At 65.7% G+C, this 15,299-nt stretch overlaps 2 protein-coding genes and 1 long non-coding RNA gene across 7 annotated transcripts in view; 1 reads left to right on the top strand and 2 right to left on the bottom strand.

Annotated features, from left to right (window-relative positions):
- The window catches only part of RPS6KA4 (ribosomal protein S6 kinase A4), a 10,853-nt gene extending 10,663 nt beyond the window's left edge, over positions 1 to 190 (bottom strand). Inside the window, exon 1 of one of the 2 annotated variants that reach the window (XM_070565426.1) lies at positions 115 to 190. The gene's annotated coding sequence lies outside the window, so the exon portion shown is untranslated. The remainder of the gene's footprint in view (positions 1 to 114) is intronic. The other variant, XM_070565425.1, reaches the window with a different exon arrangement.
- Positions 1 to 2,356, top strand: part of LOC139074503 (uncharacterized) — a 2,737-nt gene extending 381 nt beyond the window's left edge. The window contains exon 2 of the long non-coding RNA XR_011524149.1: positions 1,904 to 2,356. This is a non-coding gene — a long non-coding RNA (uncharacterized lncRNA). The remainder of the gene's footprint in view (positions 1 to 1,903) is intronic.
- Positions 1,274 to 15,299, bottom strand: CCDC88B (coiled-coil domain containing 88B). Of its 4 annotated transcripts, none has more exons than XM_070565423.1 (27): positions 15,148 to 15,298; positions 14,713 to 14,855; positions 14,433 to 14,544; positions 14,278 to 14,347; positions 14,142 to 14,200; positions 13,969 to 14,052; positions 13,743 to 13,886; positions 13,378 to 13,523; positions 13,118 to 13,199; positions 12,829 to 12,987; positions 12,128 to 12,274; positions 11,859 to 11,967; positions 11,611 to 11,747; positions 10,395 to 11,528; positions 7,470 to 7,597; positions 7,275 to 7,392; positions 6,450 to 6,545; positions 6,223 to 6,363; positions 5,366 to 5,622; positions 4,902 to 5,045; positions 4,520 to 4,706; positions 4,286 to 4,431; positions 3,922 to 4,020; positions 3,565 to 3,731; positions 2,839 to 3,045; positions 2,627 to 2,695; positions 1,274 to 1,771 (listed from the first exon to the last, which is right to left on the bottom strand). In XM_070565423.1, the coding sequence occupies exons 1-27, from the start codon at positions 15,205 to 15,207 to the stop codon at positions 1,716 to 1,718; spliced, it is 4,401 nt and encodes a 1,466-aa protein (XP_070421524.1). In that variant the 5' UTR covers positions 15,208 to 15,298; the 3' UTR covers positions 1,274 to 1,715. The 4 variants fall into 4 exon arrangements, 3 of the variants coding, with proteins under 3 accessions (XP_070421524.1, XP_070421523.1, XP_070421525.1); XM_070565422.1 differs by having other exon boundaries at positions 3,707 to 3,731; XR_011524146.1 differs by lacking the exon at positions 3,565 to 3,731 and having other exon boundaries at positions 15,148 to 15,299.

The raw sequence follows: 15,299 nt of genomic DNA, 5'->3' as shown, positions 1-15,299 counted from the left end.
TCACTGTCCTGTCGCCTCGTTCTTGATCAGTCCTTGACCGCCGCAAATAGGGGAGGGGATCTGAGGGTCTCACGGCCGCCCTGGTCCAGCACCTCCCACTCGGCGTGGACTTGCCTTTGCAGGGGAGGGCCTGGGGCTCCCGCGCGCAGCACCAAGCTCTGTCCCCGGGCTCCCCTACCAGGGAGCGCCTGCAGGGGGCGCTGCGAGGGGGGCTGCGGCACAGCCCGCCCTAGAGCAGGGAGGGACAGTCGATTTTTAGCCGACCTGTAAAAGCACCGCAGGTCCCAGCCAACCGGCACAGCCCGCCCAGAGCCACACACCCCACCTGGTTCTGTGCCCTGCTGTCCCCAAGCCTAGCATGGTGCTAGCACAGAGCCTGGAGTAGGCCTCAAAAAGGGGTGCCAGAGCCACACAGGGGTCAGGCCGGGAGACCCTGGCTGGCCTCCAGAGCCTCATCCCCCTCCCTGACAGGAGCCACCAAGCAGGGTGGGGCGGCCATCAGAGCCCCCAGGCTGAAGGCCCGGGAGGGAGCTTTCAGCTGCTGGCCAAGCCGGGGCCTGGGGGTTCCATTCCCACCCTTCCGGCCTCTGGAGCTCTGGCTGAGAGGCAGGCAGGGCCGTGGGTTGTCCCCAGGAGGCTGTGGAAACCCGGTGAGCGGCTGCTGCAGGTCACCCTGGAGAGGCTGGCCTGGCACCCCTCCCAGCTCAGCCCACCCTCAGGCTCAGGCTGCCTCACCTCAGACGGGCAGCCCGCCCAACCGGGGGCCGCCCAGCTGCCCTGACTCACGTCCTGCCACCCAGCCTAATTGCCCTGTTCCCGGGCGGCGTCCCAGAGGCCCCGGGCAGAGACCCTGTGTCCCTCCTGCCTCTCTTGTCCCTCCATGACAGCCCCTGGCTCCAGGCGACACCCTACCTGGCTGGGAACTCCCTGGGGAGGGGCTCACCCCCAAAGGAGTGGGGGGAGAGGATGAGGAGAGAAGAGGGAGGGAAGGAAGGGGGCAGGGCCTCTGGGGCCTCAGTGCCCCACATCCTGGAGCCCAGACCCCCCTTGAAAGCAAAGGCTGAGCCCAGACTCAGGCCCCACCCACTGCTGGCTACCAGAACCCCCACCCCACGGTCCCCTCCCCTGAAGAAAGCCCTTTGCTGCCCCGTGCAGGGCAAGGAGACCTACGGCCACAGACACCTCCCTCCCCAGCCCCAGCAGAGCAGGCTCCAGGCCACACGTGTCCTGGGCCTCGCGGCTTCTGATGCAGCCAGCAGATGCAGAGTGCAGATTCCGGCGGTTGCATCCCAGTTTTATTCTCAGGTCCCTCAGTCCCAGCTCAGGCTCAGAGAGGGTCCCAGGCCACAGTCCTCAGGTCATGGTCCTTGACTCCCCACCTGGAACGGGCAGGGGGCTCTCTTGCCCACTCCGGCCTGCCTCCTTCAGCTGGGGGGTCCCCCAGAGACTGCCTCCTCAGCGTGGGCCGCGTGGCAGAGCCAGAGCCCCAGCAAGGAGCAGCTCGCGGGGGCCGGCCATGTCCCCTGTCCTCGAGCTCATCCCGGCTCCATCTCCGGGCCCCAGTGCACGCCGCACAGGATCCGGGGGCCCAGGCCTCCTTGTCCCAGGACTTGCCCCGGGTGCCCTGGCTCCCCAAGTTCTTGGGCTGCCTGGGGTCCCCGCTGAGACTGCAGCGGTGAGAAGACTGCCCTGCCGGGCGCCCCATCCACATGGCGTCACTGGCTGAGGGAAGGGGTGAGAGGACGTTTCTCCGGTTCCTGCACCTCGAGGCCTGGAGACAAAGGCTCAGCTCAGGCAGGCTCCCCCGGGGGCCTCCCAGCATCCCAGGCGCCCCGAAGGCCACACCCTTCTGCCCACCCTCCGCCCCTCTAACCGCCTCTCAGCTCTCCCCTTCCTCCCCCAGCAGCACCAGCCAGTCCTCGAACATGCCAGGCCTTTGCTTCTGCTGTTCCCTCCACCTGGAACGCCATTCCCCAGAGACGTCGACACGACAAACTCTCAGCTCCAAGTCTTTGTTCCAACTCACCTCCTCTCTGCAGAGACCCTGAGCACCCTGATTAAAACCGCAACCCCCTCCCCAGCACTCTCGACCTCCCTCGTTCTCGTCTCCTTTTTGCCCCAGAACATTATTGCCTCCTGAGCTTCTAGGGTGGCGCTCCCCAAATTGGGACCAAGCACGCGAGATGGGGCTGGTCTGAACCGCACGTGCTCGGGCGTAAGATGCCCCTGGACTTCAAAGACTTAGTATGAAAAAAATATATAAAATATCTCATTCGTGATTTTTCACATCAACTACACGTTGAAATGGCAACAGCTCGGGCATATTAAATGAAATAAAATATACTATTAAAATTAATTTCCTCTCTTTTTACTTTTTGTGATGAAGCTACTAGAAAATTTTAAATCACACATGTAGCTCCCCCACCATACTTCTATTGGACAGGGCTACGATCGATAATCATTATTTTTATGCATATTGTTTACTGTCTGCCTCCCATACCAGAATGTGCCCTCCTGTATCCCCAGCTCGCACCCTGCCCGGCACTTGGTAAAGGCCCGTGGTCAAATGAGTGAATGAAGAATGAGGTCTGCCAGGGGCCCCACTGCCTCCCAGGCCCCCACTCACCCTCTCGGTTGGCATCTGCTTCGTGTTCCGCCAGGGTCTCGATGGAGCCATCCCATCCCACGCCGGGTCCTGGGGAGGCACAAGGCAGCCACTGGGCCACGGGGACCAGGGCAGAGGTGGGCAGGGTTCGTGGGGAGACACAGAGGACAGGAGGGAAGCACCCCTCCCCGAAGGAGTTAGGGGGTACTGGGGGCAGGGCTCTTGTCCCTCACCTTTGCCATGGGAGCTGGGGGCCCCCAGAGGGCCTGGTCGGCGCTGTCGGAACCTCTGCCGGGGGGTATCCCCGGGGCTGAATGACTCAGAGCTTCGTGCCACAGGGAATCGTGAGCTGAGCTTTCGCCGCTGCCCACCTGCCAGGGTCTCGTCCCGCAGGCAGAGGGAGCTCTGGGCCCGGCGCATGGGTGCCAGTGATGGGGACCCTACAGGAAGTACAGGCAGGGAGGGTGTAGCGCAGCACAGGGAGGGGCCAGCAGAGCAGGGGAGGCTGCACAGGGGCAAGGAGAGGAGGCTGCAGAGGCAGGGGGAGGGTCTGGGTGAAGAAAGGTGACGACAGGAGGCTGGACCCTGTGCTGGCTCTGACACTCACTCACTGTATGACCGTGGGCAAGGCGCCTCCCCTCCCTGGGCCTCGGTTTCGTCATCTGCTAACTAGGATAAGTGACCTCTCACTAAAGACCCCTGCTTCTCTGAGGTCCTCAGCACTGCTGTGGATGGCTGGGTGGCCGTGCAGGCAGAAGGGAGGTGCCAGCCGAGGGGAACATGGCAGGAACTCAGGGCAAAGAGCTACTGGAAGCATCTAGGGGGAGGGGGGAGTACAGCAGGAAGGGGGGCACTATGCAAGCTACACAGAAAAGGAGAGACAGGTGTTGGGAGATGCCAAGTGGGAGTAGGGGACATGGGGTAGGAGCCATCCTGGTCACCGGGCCCCCCAAACCCACCTGTCCCATTCGCCTCCCTGCCCTCGGAGAGCTCCAGCTCTGGGGGGCCCCCCAGGCTCTCGGTGCTGCCAGACCCATCGGCCCCCAGGCGCAGCCCCCCATGGGGGCCCCCCTCCCGCCGGGGCCGCATCAGCCTCTTCACCTTGTCTGCCAGCCAGCTGCCCTTCCTGGGGGCAAGAGGGCACAAGAAGGGGTAAGGCCAGGGAGGAAGGAGGAACGAGAGGGCCACGTCAGGGATGGCAAAGGCCAGGCCAACCCGAGCTGGGGCCTGGACCTGAGCTGGGCCAGGGGTCTGAGGGCAGGGCAAGGCTAGGTTGGGAGGGTCCCGGGCCCTGGGCGGGTGGAGGGGCCGCTCACTTGGTCCGGGGCAGGGGCACCGGCTCCAGCACGCGGTACTGGTCCATGATCTTCTCCACCAGCTTCTGCTTCTCGCGGCGCAGGGCGTTGAGCTGGTCCCTGGGAGGATGGGGAGGAGGAGGCCGGCATGAGGCTGGGAGGAGGTGGCTGAGGTTTCAGCAGGTGCGCGCTGGTACAGCTGGTTGTTAACACACTGACCAACTCCCGTGTGGCTTGATAAACTGCCGCTGCCCTGAGCCCAGGGCGGTCAGCCCCAGCCCTTTTCCCAGGACCTCCCTTGGCATCTCCCCGTGAACAACCAAAGGCGTCTCAGGACCCCTCCGGCTCCCAGCAGCTAGGCAGGGCCCGCCCGCAGCCCGCTCACAGGTACTCGCGCTGCTCGCGGTGCAGGTGGTCCCGGCTCTCCAGGCTGCGCTCCAGGAGCTCCCGGTTTTCCCGGCTCAGGGCCTGCACCTCGGCCAGCAGCTGCCGGTTCTCCTCTTCCTGGGCGCTCCGCAGCTCCGTCAGCAGCTGTCAGGGCCGGGGGCAGGGCAGGTGGGGGTGTAACGGGTTCGCCCCCTCCACTCTCTCCCCGCTCCCCACCCGTCCCTCAGCACACCTCGCACTGCGTGGTCAGCCGGCAGGCGCTCAGGTCCAGCTGCTGGTTGGACTCGCGCAGTCGCTGGCTCTGCACCTCCAGCTGTGCCCGCTCCAGCTCCAGCCGGGCCAGCCGGCTCCGGAGCTCCCCGCGCTCACCCTGCAGCTCCCCTCGCTCCCGTGACACCTCCGCCAGCAGCGTCTGAGCTCTGCGGAGAAAAGGAGAGCTGCTGTCCAAGAGGTCTCACCCCCTAGACCCTTCATGAGGGCCGAGGAGCCGTGCTGGGGCAAGAAGGCACAGCAGGACCCCACAAGGACAGTGACGAACTCACCACCAGCCCACTTCACAGAGGGGAACACTGAGAACCGGCATGAGAGGGGAGGGGCGGAGCCAAGGCCAGTACCTGTCGTGCTCACTCTGCAGCCTTCTCAGCTCCTCCTCCAGGCCCCGCTGCCGATGCCCATCCTGCACCAGGCGCTCACGCTCTGCCAGCAGGGCCAGCTCCTGGGCCTCCACGTTGGCCCTCTGGGCCTGCAGCTGCTCATGCCTGGGACGGACAGGGGCTGAGAGAGCGGCAGGGACCTGGGGCTGGGGCAAGCAAGCAGCCGGACTGTCTGGACCTGGGGGTCTGCCTTCTCCTAAGCATAGGTCCCCGGGCAAAGCCATGAGGCAAGATGCCTGCCAGGCGCCCAGCACTCCCGATGACAGAGGAACCCCAAGGTGAGCCACCCCAGAAGAGCGTGGGCCCCGCCATGCCAGAGTGGGCACAGCAGTGAAGGTGGGTCTGCTGGGTGGTGGTGCTTCCCGGGTGGGGCCACACCCACCAAAGGAGTCTGCCCCGGGCAGGAGGTACCAGGAGAGGCTCACCGGCCCTGCAGCTCCCGGTGGGCCAGCTCCAATGCCCGCATGTTGGCCTTGAGGTCGCGGTGCCGGGCCAGCAGCCCTTCCAGCTCAGCCTCCTGCCGCCGCTGCAGCTGAGTCAGGGCCTCGTGGTCCCGCAGCAGGGCCTGCTGCTGCCCTCGGGCCTCCTCCTGGGACTGGCGGGCCGCCCGCACCTCCTCCTCCAGCACCCCCAGCTTCCTGTGCAGCTCCTGGCCCTGTACCTCCAGGACAGACTTCTCGGCCTGGGCAGAGGAGCGAGCAGGGCCGCTGGGGTGGAATCACTGGCCAGACAGGCAGTAAGGGACAGGGAGCAAAAGGCTGAGGCTGGGCAGAGGACAAGGAGAGAGCTGCAGAGGAGGCAGGGGCTGGGGTAGGGGCAGCAGGGAGCCGAGGCAGAAGCTAATCAGCAAGGAGAGGGGAGGGGGTCTGGGAGGCAGGTGCTGGCGCCAGGGCGTGGAGGGCAGCGAAAGAGGCACAAGGCAGGGATGGGATGGAAGGGGCTGCGACAGGGCAGAGAAAGCGAAGGGACTAATGGCTGGGTGTGCAGGAGAGGACTGGAGACGGGATGAAATGGGCACAGCCGTGGGGACCAGACGACGGAGAAGGGGGTAGGAACAGGGGAAGGAGGCAGGGTCGGGGGAGGGGCAAGCGGAAGAGGGCAGGGATGGGGAGGAGGGGTGCAGAACAGGGTGGCTGGGGTCAGAGGGCACGATCCACATGACCAGGAACAGGTTGGGGCAGCTGGCTGGGAGCTGGGGCAGGGAAAAGGACAGGAAATGATGCCAAGGGGTCAAGGGGCAGTGATAAGGGGCCAGGGACGGGGCGCCCAGGCCACCACCCACCTGCAGGCGGCTGCTGTGCTCCTGCGCCCGCTGGCTCTGTAGCAGCAGCTCCTGGGCCCGCCCCTGCAGGCTGCCCAGCTGCCCCTCCAGGTGCTGCAGCTGCCCCTGCAGAGCCGCCTTCTCGGCCACCAGCGTTGCATTCTGCCCGGAAGGAGAGCAGGGTTAGGAGTGGCCAGCCTGCTGGGGCACCCCTCCCCCGCCCATGCCCACCGAGCTCCCGCACTCACGCTGCGCTCCACCTCGATGAGCCGCCCCCTCTGGGCCTCCACACTCCTCGGCTCACCACCATCCTTGGGCCCCGGCCCCACAGGGCCCTGGCGCAGCTGCAAGCAGAGGCCCTGGGCGGTCACTCAGGGGAGTGGTGGCGGCTTAGGGATGGGCACAGGGACCTAAACCAGTGGACCTTTCCCCCTTCAGCAGCATTTAACGCTGCCCACCCCTCCACCCCACTCCCTCCCCAAGATCCCGCAACTTTGCTCCCCAGGTTCTTTGACACCGCTTTCTCCAGAAAACCTCCTCTGGCCAACCCCATGCGTGCCAGCCAGGCAGCCTATGGGTGCCCAGTGGCCCCGGCACCCTGGGTTACGGTCGCCTGTTTTCTTGCCTCTGTCCCAGTGGACTGTGAGCCCTCTGAGGGCGGTGGCCTGACACAGGGCCCCACCGCACGCCAGCACTGAGCCCTGAGCCACACAGAGCAGGGGCATCAGAAACCATTACCAACTTCCCACGACAGTAACTGAGCTCACCAGGAAGTGGTGGGGCCTGCGCAGGAGAGACACAGCAGTCACCCAGAGCAGAGCCACCGGGTTCTGTCCATTTAAGGAATGAGGGAGCCGGCCCCAAGAAGACCACACGGTCTGGGCAGAGTCAGCGTGACTCTCGGCACAGTGCTCCTTCCAACAGGCCCCGAGGGGAGGCACAAGGCGAGCAACTGGCCAAGAATCGAGGGGCATGACCAGAGGGGGCGCTGGAGGGCCGGGAGCACACACAGCCCTGGATGTCTGCTGGTGGGATGGAGGGAGGGCTGGGACGGCTCCCAGGGACAGCCTCACCTGGAACAGCTCCTCTTCCAACTGCAGGGCCCTCGACTTGAGTTCCATCAGCGCCTCCTCCTTGCTGGTGGCGGCCGCCCGCAGCTCAGCTTCCAGCCGCTGCTCCAGGCCCTGGTACCTGCCAGGAGAAGCCTCGGCACCCATGTCTCCCCAAGCCCCTGCCTGCCCCCCTCTGCCCCTCACGCAAAGCCCCACCTCTCGTGCTGGAACTTTTGTTCCCGCAGAAATTCCTGGCGCTCCAGAGCCGCATGTTCCAGCTCTTTCTGCAGACACTCCAGCCGGGTCCCCAGCTCCTGGCCCCGCACCACGGCCTTCTCCAGCTCCTAAGGGCAGGGAAAGTAGGGTCGGGGCCAGAAGGACAGACACCAGTCTCTCTCAGGGGCCAGGAGAGGGCCGGACACAGAGGCTTGAGAATCAGGGGACCTCGCTTTCTGTCCTTGCTCTGTCACCCTGGACACGTATCTTTAGCCCTTTGGGCCTCTACTCCCCCATCTGTAAAACGGGAGCAAAGCCTGGTCGCCTTGCAGAGGGAATAGGAAAGAGCTGTGGACTGAGAGCCTGGCAGGGTGTGAGGGGGGCCCCGGGGCCAGGAGCCAGAGACACTCTCTGGGCAAGTGTCTTCACCTCTCTGAGGCCACGGGTCCTCACGTGCTGAGCGACAGCTGGTCGCACCCTCCATGCTGAGGCCACACTGGTCATGTGAGGGAAAGAGGGGCTCGACGGAGGTGGGTCTGGGGGGCGCCCTCAGCCACAGAGGACAGGAACTTGTGAAGGCCAGGCCTAACCACAGTGGGGGGCCGGGAGGGGGAGGGCTGGGATGCTGCCGGCCTGTGTCCTGTGGCGGTTGGGCCGCACCATTATAGAAGGGGGCAGGAGGCCCCCTCTGGCCTGTGGGCCCCAGAGGGCGGGAGGTCAAACCATTCTCAGGTGCGGGGGCCCTGGCAGGATGAAGCCATGGGGAATGGCCAACTCTGACCAACCTCCTTCTAAATCCTGCCTCTGGAAACCAAGTCGACAAGGCTTTGATCTGATCTTCCTGGCTTAGCAACCCCACGCAGGCCTCCTCCCAGGGTCACTGCACTTCCCGACACCCCTTGCTGAAAAACTACAAGTCCCATGAGGCCCTGCTGCCTGTGGGCCAGCAGCCACCAGAGTCCAAGGCTGAGGGTAGGAAGAATGGTGGTGCAGATGAAAGAGACTAGAATCCCAGGCCAGACCCCTGCCCTGCCCCCCTCCAGGCCCTGGCCACAGCCCTCAGTGTCCCCTCCGCTGCACCTCCTGCCCTCCCCGCAGCCCACGGGGCCAACCCCCTCAGCCCCTGGTTCCCTGACGTCCCCAGCCAGCCACCTCCTCCTGTGTCACACCCAGTAGTCAGCAGGAACTGCTCCAACCGGGAAATCTCGTGAAATTCCCCTTTGTCCTCATCCTCTTCCCCTCTCTGTCCTCAGAGCCGGCTCTTCCAGCCAGCCAGCCCTCCCATCCCCTCTACTGCCCACCTGATGGCATTCCGTCTCCTCGGATTAAGCCCATGCTCAGTGCCCCGTGCTGCCCCAAGCTCTCTCCACTCCTTAGATCACAGGCTCCTGTGAGGCAGGTCGTTTTCATTCCAGTTTTACAGGTAATGAAACCGAGACTCAGAGAGGTTAAGTAACTTGCCCCAAGTCGCACAGCTGGGAAAGTAGGGGATCTGGGATATAACCCAGGTCTGCCTGACAGCATCTCTCAGTCACATCCTACAGAGTGGACCCCAAAGACAGCCTCTCGGCCTTACCCTCCTACCGGCACTCCCAATTCTCACATTCCCCAGGGCTGCCCTGCACGACACCTAACCCCGCTCAAGCCAACAGTGGGTTCCCCCTCCTCTCCATCGGGAAGGGTCTCTAAGCAAATCTCTCCTCCTCTCTGAACCTCAGTATCCTCGTCTGTACAACAGGGATGGAACTGGGAGCTGTGCTCAGCTGGAAGATTCTATTCCTCGCCTGCAGCACACCCTCCCCCCAGCGCTGGGCCCCATTGGCCAGAAAACCCTCCCCATTGCCTCGTCGCCTCCTCCCACCCCTACAAACTGGTGCCTGCGCCTCCTCCTGGCTCACTGCCATCCTCTCCTCTCCTCCAGGAGGCCCTCCCTGACATGCCTCAGCCTGAGTGCAATGTGCTTCCTGGACCCCATGGCTCTCTGCACCGTGCTGTCTCCACCCCAGACTGTCAGTGCCTACAGGCTGGTACAGGGCCTGGTGCCAAGGAGATGCCCATAAACACACTTGAATGAAGGCATAACGGAGGTGCCAGGCGCCCTCTCTCCTCCATCCCCCGCTCCAGCCCCAGCCAGCCTCACCTGCCACCTGGACCACTGGCACGGCCTCTGAATGGCCCCAGGTTCCCCTGCACACCAAGGTGACCCTCCCCAAACCCAGCCTCCCATAGGTCTGCCCACACCCCTGGGTGGCCTTCCTGCCTGGTGCACTTACAGAACACTTACAGAGCTGGCCCAGCACACCTCTCCAGCCCCTGTCCCCCACTCCTCCCAGGGCCCTGAGCATCTTTAGCGCCTCCAAGTGTTTGCACATGCCGTTCTCTCTGGATGAAGTACGTTTCCCCACCTCGTGAAATCTTGACCACTCCTCAGAACCCTCCCCACAGCCGCCCCCCCAACCCCACCCCGGCATCAGCTCCCTCTCCCACGGGCTCCCACAGCACTTGGCCCTTAATAACCAATGTGTCTGGAGCCTTTGCCCAGCACGAACTGGGCTCTTCACTCCTTCGTCTCCCTGGGTCTTCAGAAAGACCCGCGGAGGCAGCTGTGAAGAGTCCTCCCATTTTCCAGAAGGAGGCTCTGGGGTGGAGGCAAGTGCATGGTCAGAGAGCAGGAGACGCGCCCGGGCAGTCTGGCTCCATGCCCACACTCTTCTCTACTCCTACAGCCACCCCATCCGAGGCAGGGGACATCTGCCCCGGGTCCCAGGCCAGGCCCGCCTTGGGAAGGCAGGAATGCGCTTGGTCTGTTCGTCTCCAGGCCCAGCTCGGTGCTGGGCTCTCCGTGGCTGCTGCTGGAAGGAAGAACCCACACCCCAGCGACCGCCCGGAACCCCGTTTCCTGGCCCGGCCACAAGCCCCACGTACCTCCTGGAGAGCCTCCTTCTGCTGGCGCTCCCGCTCAGCCTCCTCCAGGTGCCCGCGGCCCTCGCCCTCCAGCACATGCAGCCGCGCCTCGGCGGCCTCGGCCCGGGCCCGCAGCCGGGGCCCCTCGCGCTCCCACTGCCTCCGCTCGCGGCCCGCAGCGGCCAGCGCCTCGGCCAGCGCCTCACGCTCCCGAGAGGCGGCCTCCAGCTCTCGGCCAGCCGCCTCCACGGCCTCCCGCAGCCGGGCCTGCTCCCGGGCCTGAGCCTCCGCCTCCCGGTGGGCCTCGGCCTCTGCCCTCTGCGCCCGAGCCAGCTCCTCGGAGAGGCGGGCGGCCTCCGCGCCTCGGGCCTCCAGCCTCCGGGCCTGGGCCTCCAGCTCAGCTCGCAGAGCCTCGGCCTCTCTCCTTCGCCGCACCACCTCCTCCTTGAGGGCCTCCTGCTCTGTGACACGACTGACCAACATCTCCTCCGGGATCGGCCCCTCCCAGGCCTGGGCCTCAGGGGCCCCTTCCTGCTTCTGCTGTGGTCTTGGCTGGGCTGGGTCTCCAACTGTCCCCTCCAGCCTCTGTTCCTGCTCTCCGGCCTCTCTTTGCTCCTGGGGTAGGTCCAGCCCCAGGCCTGAGGTCTCCTGCTCCTCCAACTGCACACAGAGGCTGGGGTCCGAGGGGCCGGGCTTGCCCTCCTGTCTCGGCCCCTGGGCTTCGGGCACCAACTCCTCAGTCTCTCCTCCCAGCAACAGCTGGGCCTGAACTTCCATCTCTGGACCCTGAGGTGGGGCCACAGAGGCAGGGGTCTGGAGAGGAGCTCCACAGCCAGCCTTCTCCAGGTACTCCTGTGTCTCTGCAGCGGGGCCTGACTCCTGGGGCGTCAAGTCTGGGGTCTGGGGGGCCATGGCAGCTGTCTGGAGGGGCCTCTCCATCACCAGTGGGTCCGAATCAGATGCCTGGGGACACTCGGCTAAGCCCTCGAGGGCTGAGTCTGATGCCGGGGGAGCCAGGTCCAAGGCCTGGGGGCCTTCATCCCCTCCCTGGCCAACCAAGCCCTCGGGGCCGTGGTCTGAGCCCGGACGAGACTGGGGAGCAGCATCCAGCTCTGGATCCATGGAGTCCTCACTCTGCTCCTCCAGCAGGGGGGGCTGAGGGCACAAGAGAGGGACGGTCAGAACCAGAGGAGGATGCCAGGAAGGACCTGCCAGGATGGTAGGGGGCGGGACTCACCTGGCCCCTTGGCTGCCCCTGCAGCACCCGTAGCAGGCCTCGGAGTTCCTGGTTCTCCCGCTCCAGGGTCCGCAGCCGCCCAGCCTCTGCCTCCCTCACTTCATCATGCAGCGAGAGGGTCACTCCTGGCAGGGGTGCTGGGGCGACAGCCGGGGGAAGGGGATGAAGTCAGAAGCCGCCCCCACTAGAGCTGCAGGACAATACAGGCAACCCCCCATCCCCGACCCCTCCACTGGGGCCCCACTCACCCTCCCCAGGAGAGCCTGGGTGGGGCTCCAGGCTCCGCTGAAGCTCCAGTTCCAGCTCCACGTTCTCCTCTGCCAGCTGGTCCACCTGATGCCGCAGAGAGTCCACCTCCTGGAGGGGGGGCAGGGTCAGGCAAGCCCTCCCCACCACGGCCAGGCCAAGTGTGTGGGCCAGAAGGTCACTAGAGGTCACAAGGAGTTGGGGTCACAGGGATCACTAGGGAACCCTGGGGGACCACTGGGGTCACCGGGGGTCTCTCTGGCAGTCTCACCACGTGGGCCTCCCCCAGCCGGGTCCGCAGCAGCAGGTTCTCGCGCTGAGTCTCATGCAGCCGAGCACAGCGCTCCTGAGCGGCCTCCAGCTGCTCCTCCAGCAGCGCCTTCGAGGCCTCCAGAGCCCCTGAGAGCACCCGCTCCTCCTGGTGGGGGGGCAAAGAACCGTGCTGGGATGCTGACCCCCAGCACGCCAGGGCCACAGACCCTGCCTCCCCCCACCATGGGACCCTGCGCCGCTGGAGCTCTCTAGGCCCCTCCTCCCTCTCCAGGGTCTCTCTGGGTACCACTTCCCTAGCACCTGGCTCCGCCCTTCTCCTATGGAGGCTCCGCCCCTTCTTCCCAGAAACTACCCTTCGAGGCGGCATCTCTCTAGACTCTGCTTAGCAGCTCTACTGCTGGTTGCTCTCTCCAGACACCACCTCCCCTACACCTGGCCCACCTTCCTCTCGGGGGCCTAACCTTACCTACAGCCCCACCTCTCCCCACATCGTCCCCATCCTCCAGAGAGCGTTTCCCCAGACACCGCCTCACCCATTTCTCCCAGCGGTCACTGTGGCCTCCGTAAGGCCTGATCCCATCTTTTCTGGACCCCAGCTCGCTGCTCCTCACGGCCCACCCCCTCCCCAGTGGGTCCCGCCCCTCCCCGCAGGCCCCGCCCTCCCCAGGCCCCGCCCCCGTGGCCCCGCCCCCCGCTCACCTCTAGCTGGCCCTTGCAGGCCTCGGCCGCCTGCAGCCGCTCCCGGCAGCGCCGCAGCTCCTCCTGCAGGCGGGGCAGGCGGCCCACCCGCTCCCGCAGCGCCTCCGCCTCCTCGCGGTACAGCTCGGCCCGCTTGGCCTGTCCCGACAGCGCCTGGGCCTGGACCAGACGACGCGGGGCTGGAAACGGCCAGCCGCGGGCCAGAGGGGTTAGGGTTGGGGAGAAGCGATGGGACGGGAGAGGAGCGGAGAGAGGGTTAGGGAACGCGGCGGGGAGCACCTGTGCGCACCTCCTGGTGGAGCCTGCGAATTTCAGCCTCCAAGCCCTGCACCTCCGCCTGGGAGTCTAGCAGCAGCTCGGCCTTCTCCTCCCTGGAGGAAAGGGACGCTGGAGGGGTCTGGGTTCCGCCACCCTCAGCCCTTCCCAGGCCTGATCCCAGCCGTACCCATGGCGCTGGGCCCCCAGCTCCGGGCCTGATCTGCCCCTCTCCCCCCCCCGCCCCACCCCCACCCACACCCCCCCGTCCCCTTCCCAGCGGGTCGCACTCACAGCTCCTGCCGCAGGCGCCGCAGCTGTGCCTTGCTGTTGGCCAGCTGCAGGGCCAGGTGGTGTGACGGGCCCTCCGGGGCAGTCCTAGAAGGAGCCTCAGGCAATAAGGGGGCCGAGTCTCGCTCCAGCAGCAGTTCAGCCAACCGCTGTGGGAGGTCAAGGGTCAGGAGTCAGAAGTAATCCATCCCATGCCCCCCACATCTGGCCCCAACCACCATGAGCTGAATCTGGCTCTTGCAGCCCTGCTGGCCCCAAGACCCTCGACTCCAACCCCACACCTGGACCCTAACCCCATCTCCCCTACATATCTGGGTCCCCGTGGTCCTCGCGTTCCTCCTGGTCCTCGATGCCCCTGCTACCCCTACCTGGGCCCCCACGTCACGCTCCCTCGCCAGTCTCAGTAGTGTCCCCATCAGGCTCCGGGACAGCATCTCCAGCTCCGGAGGTGCCAGCTCCCCAGGCTCAGGCCCAGCCAGGGCCAGCACCATGCCCGCCCCGGGCTGGGTCACCTGGGTGGGCAGGGAGAGCAGTTCAGCCTGAGAAGGTGGGGGGCAGGGTGTCCCCAGGTAGGAGGCCCGTCCAGAGCCGTACCTCCTGGATGGCAGCAGCCAGCTCACTCTGGACCTCGAGGCTGAGGCCCTGGATATGCCGGATGAAGAGCTCACGGTGCTCACACTGCAGGGAGACAAGGGCGGGGTGGCTGACGCAGAAGCCTCCCGCCTCCGGGGCTGAAGGTGGACCCAGCCCTTCCTCCCCCACCTCACCTGCACTGACGCCCCCAGCAACAGCCGAAGGATGCCTTCCAGCTCCTCCACCGCCTCCTCTGCAGGGCACAAGCCATAAGGGGTTAACGGGTGGGGGGAGGGGGCAGAAGCAGGAAGGGGTGGTGGGAGAGAGCACCTGAGAAGGGGTCAAATCCCAACGTCTGGAAGTCTGGGGGTGGCGACAGGATCAGCAGCTGCAGCTCCTCCTGGGCGTGGAGAGGGCAGGAGATATGACAGCGGCCTTCCCGCAGGCGGGTCCCAGGGTCAGCCTCCCCCGTCCCGACCCCTCACCTGGTAGAAGTCCCGTAGTCGGCACCACAGCTGGTTCAGGTTCCGCACCCGCCAGGCTGCGGGACCACCGTGGCCCCTGATCATCCGAGGGTCCCCTCGGGAAGTAGGGGCACTGCGGGCACGGGGGGCGATAGGTGGGAGGGGTAATCGAAGACCTGCGCACGTCCTCTCAGCCAGGCTCCGCCCACTACCCCCTCAGGCTCCTTCCAGCTGACTGCCCAGCCCCCTCCCTTCAAGCCCCTTTGCCAGCACCCCCAGGCCCCCCGCTGATGCCCCTTACATGATGCCCAGCACCCGGAGGAGCAGGGCGCCATCGCTGAGACGCAAGAACCTCTTCTCCGGACAAAGGGGCCTCTCTCCTTCCTCCTCCTCTTCCTCCTCTGGCTCTTCCGCCTCCCCCACCAGCCCAGCCAGTCCGAGGGCCTGTTGGAGCAGAGATGGATCAGCTGGCCTGGGTGGGAGACCCTACCGGCAGAATGACTCCTGAGCCCCTCTGTCCTGCCCCCTGAGCCCACGCAACCCCCTCGTCACCAATTCCCTGGATGCCTCTGGACCCCTTTTCTGGACCCGCAGCTGCCTGAATTGTTCCAGGCCCATACTTGAGCCCAACCCTCCCCTCAGGCACCAGCTCTGCCCCCCAACCCCCCCACCCCCAAACCAGCCCCTCTCAGCTGCTCACTTCCCCTCCCCAGACCCCTCCCACCTGCCCCCTCACCCAGGTGGCCAGGCTCCCACTCAGGAAGTCTCTGAGTCTGGGCCCCTTGCCCCCATCCATGACGGGGTCAGGGTGTTGGTCCCGCTGTGGCAGCTACACCTGCCCTGAGAGGAAGAGGAAGTCCCGGGGTGGGGGATCCCGAGCCAGCCACA

Source organism: Equus przewalskii, chromosome 11 (genome assembly GCF_037783145.1).
Source record: "Equus przewalskii isolate Varuska chromosome 11, EquPr2, whole genome shotgun sequence".
Classification (NCBI taxonomy): domain Eukaryota; kingdom Metazoa; phylum Chordata; class Mammalia; order Perissodactyla; family Equidae; genus Equus; species Equus przewalskii.
This window is presented reverse-complemented; position numbering and strand designations above follow the sequence as displayed.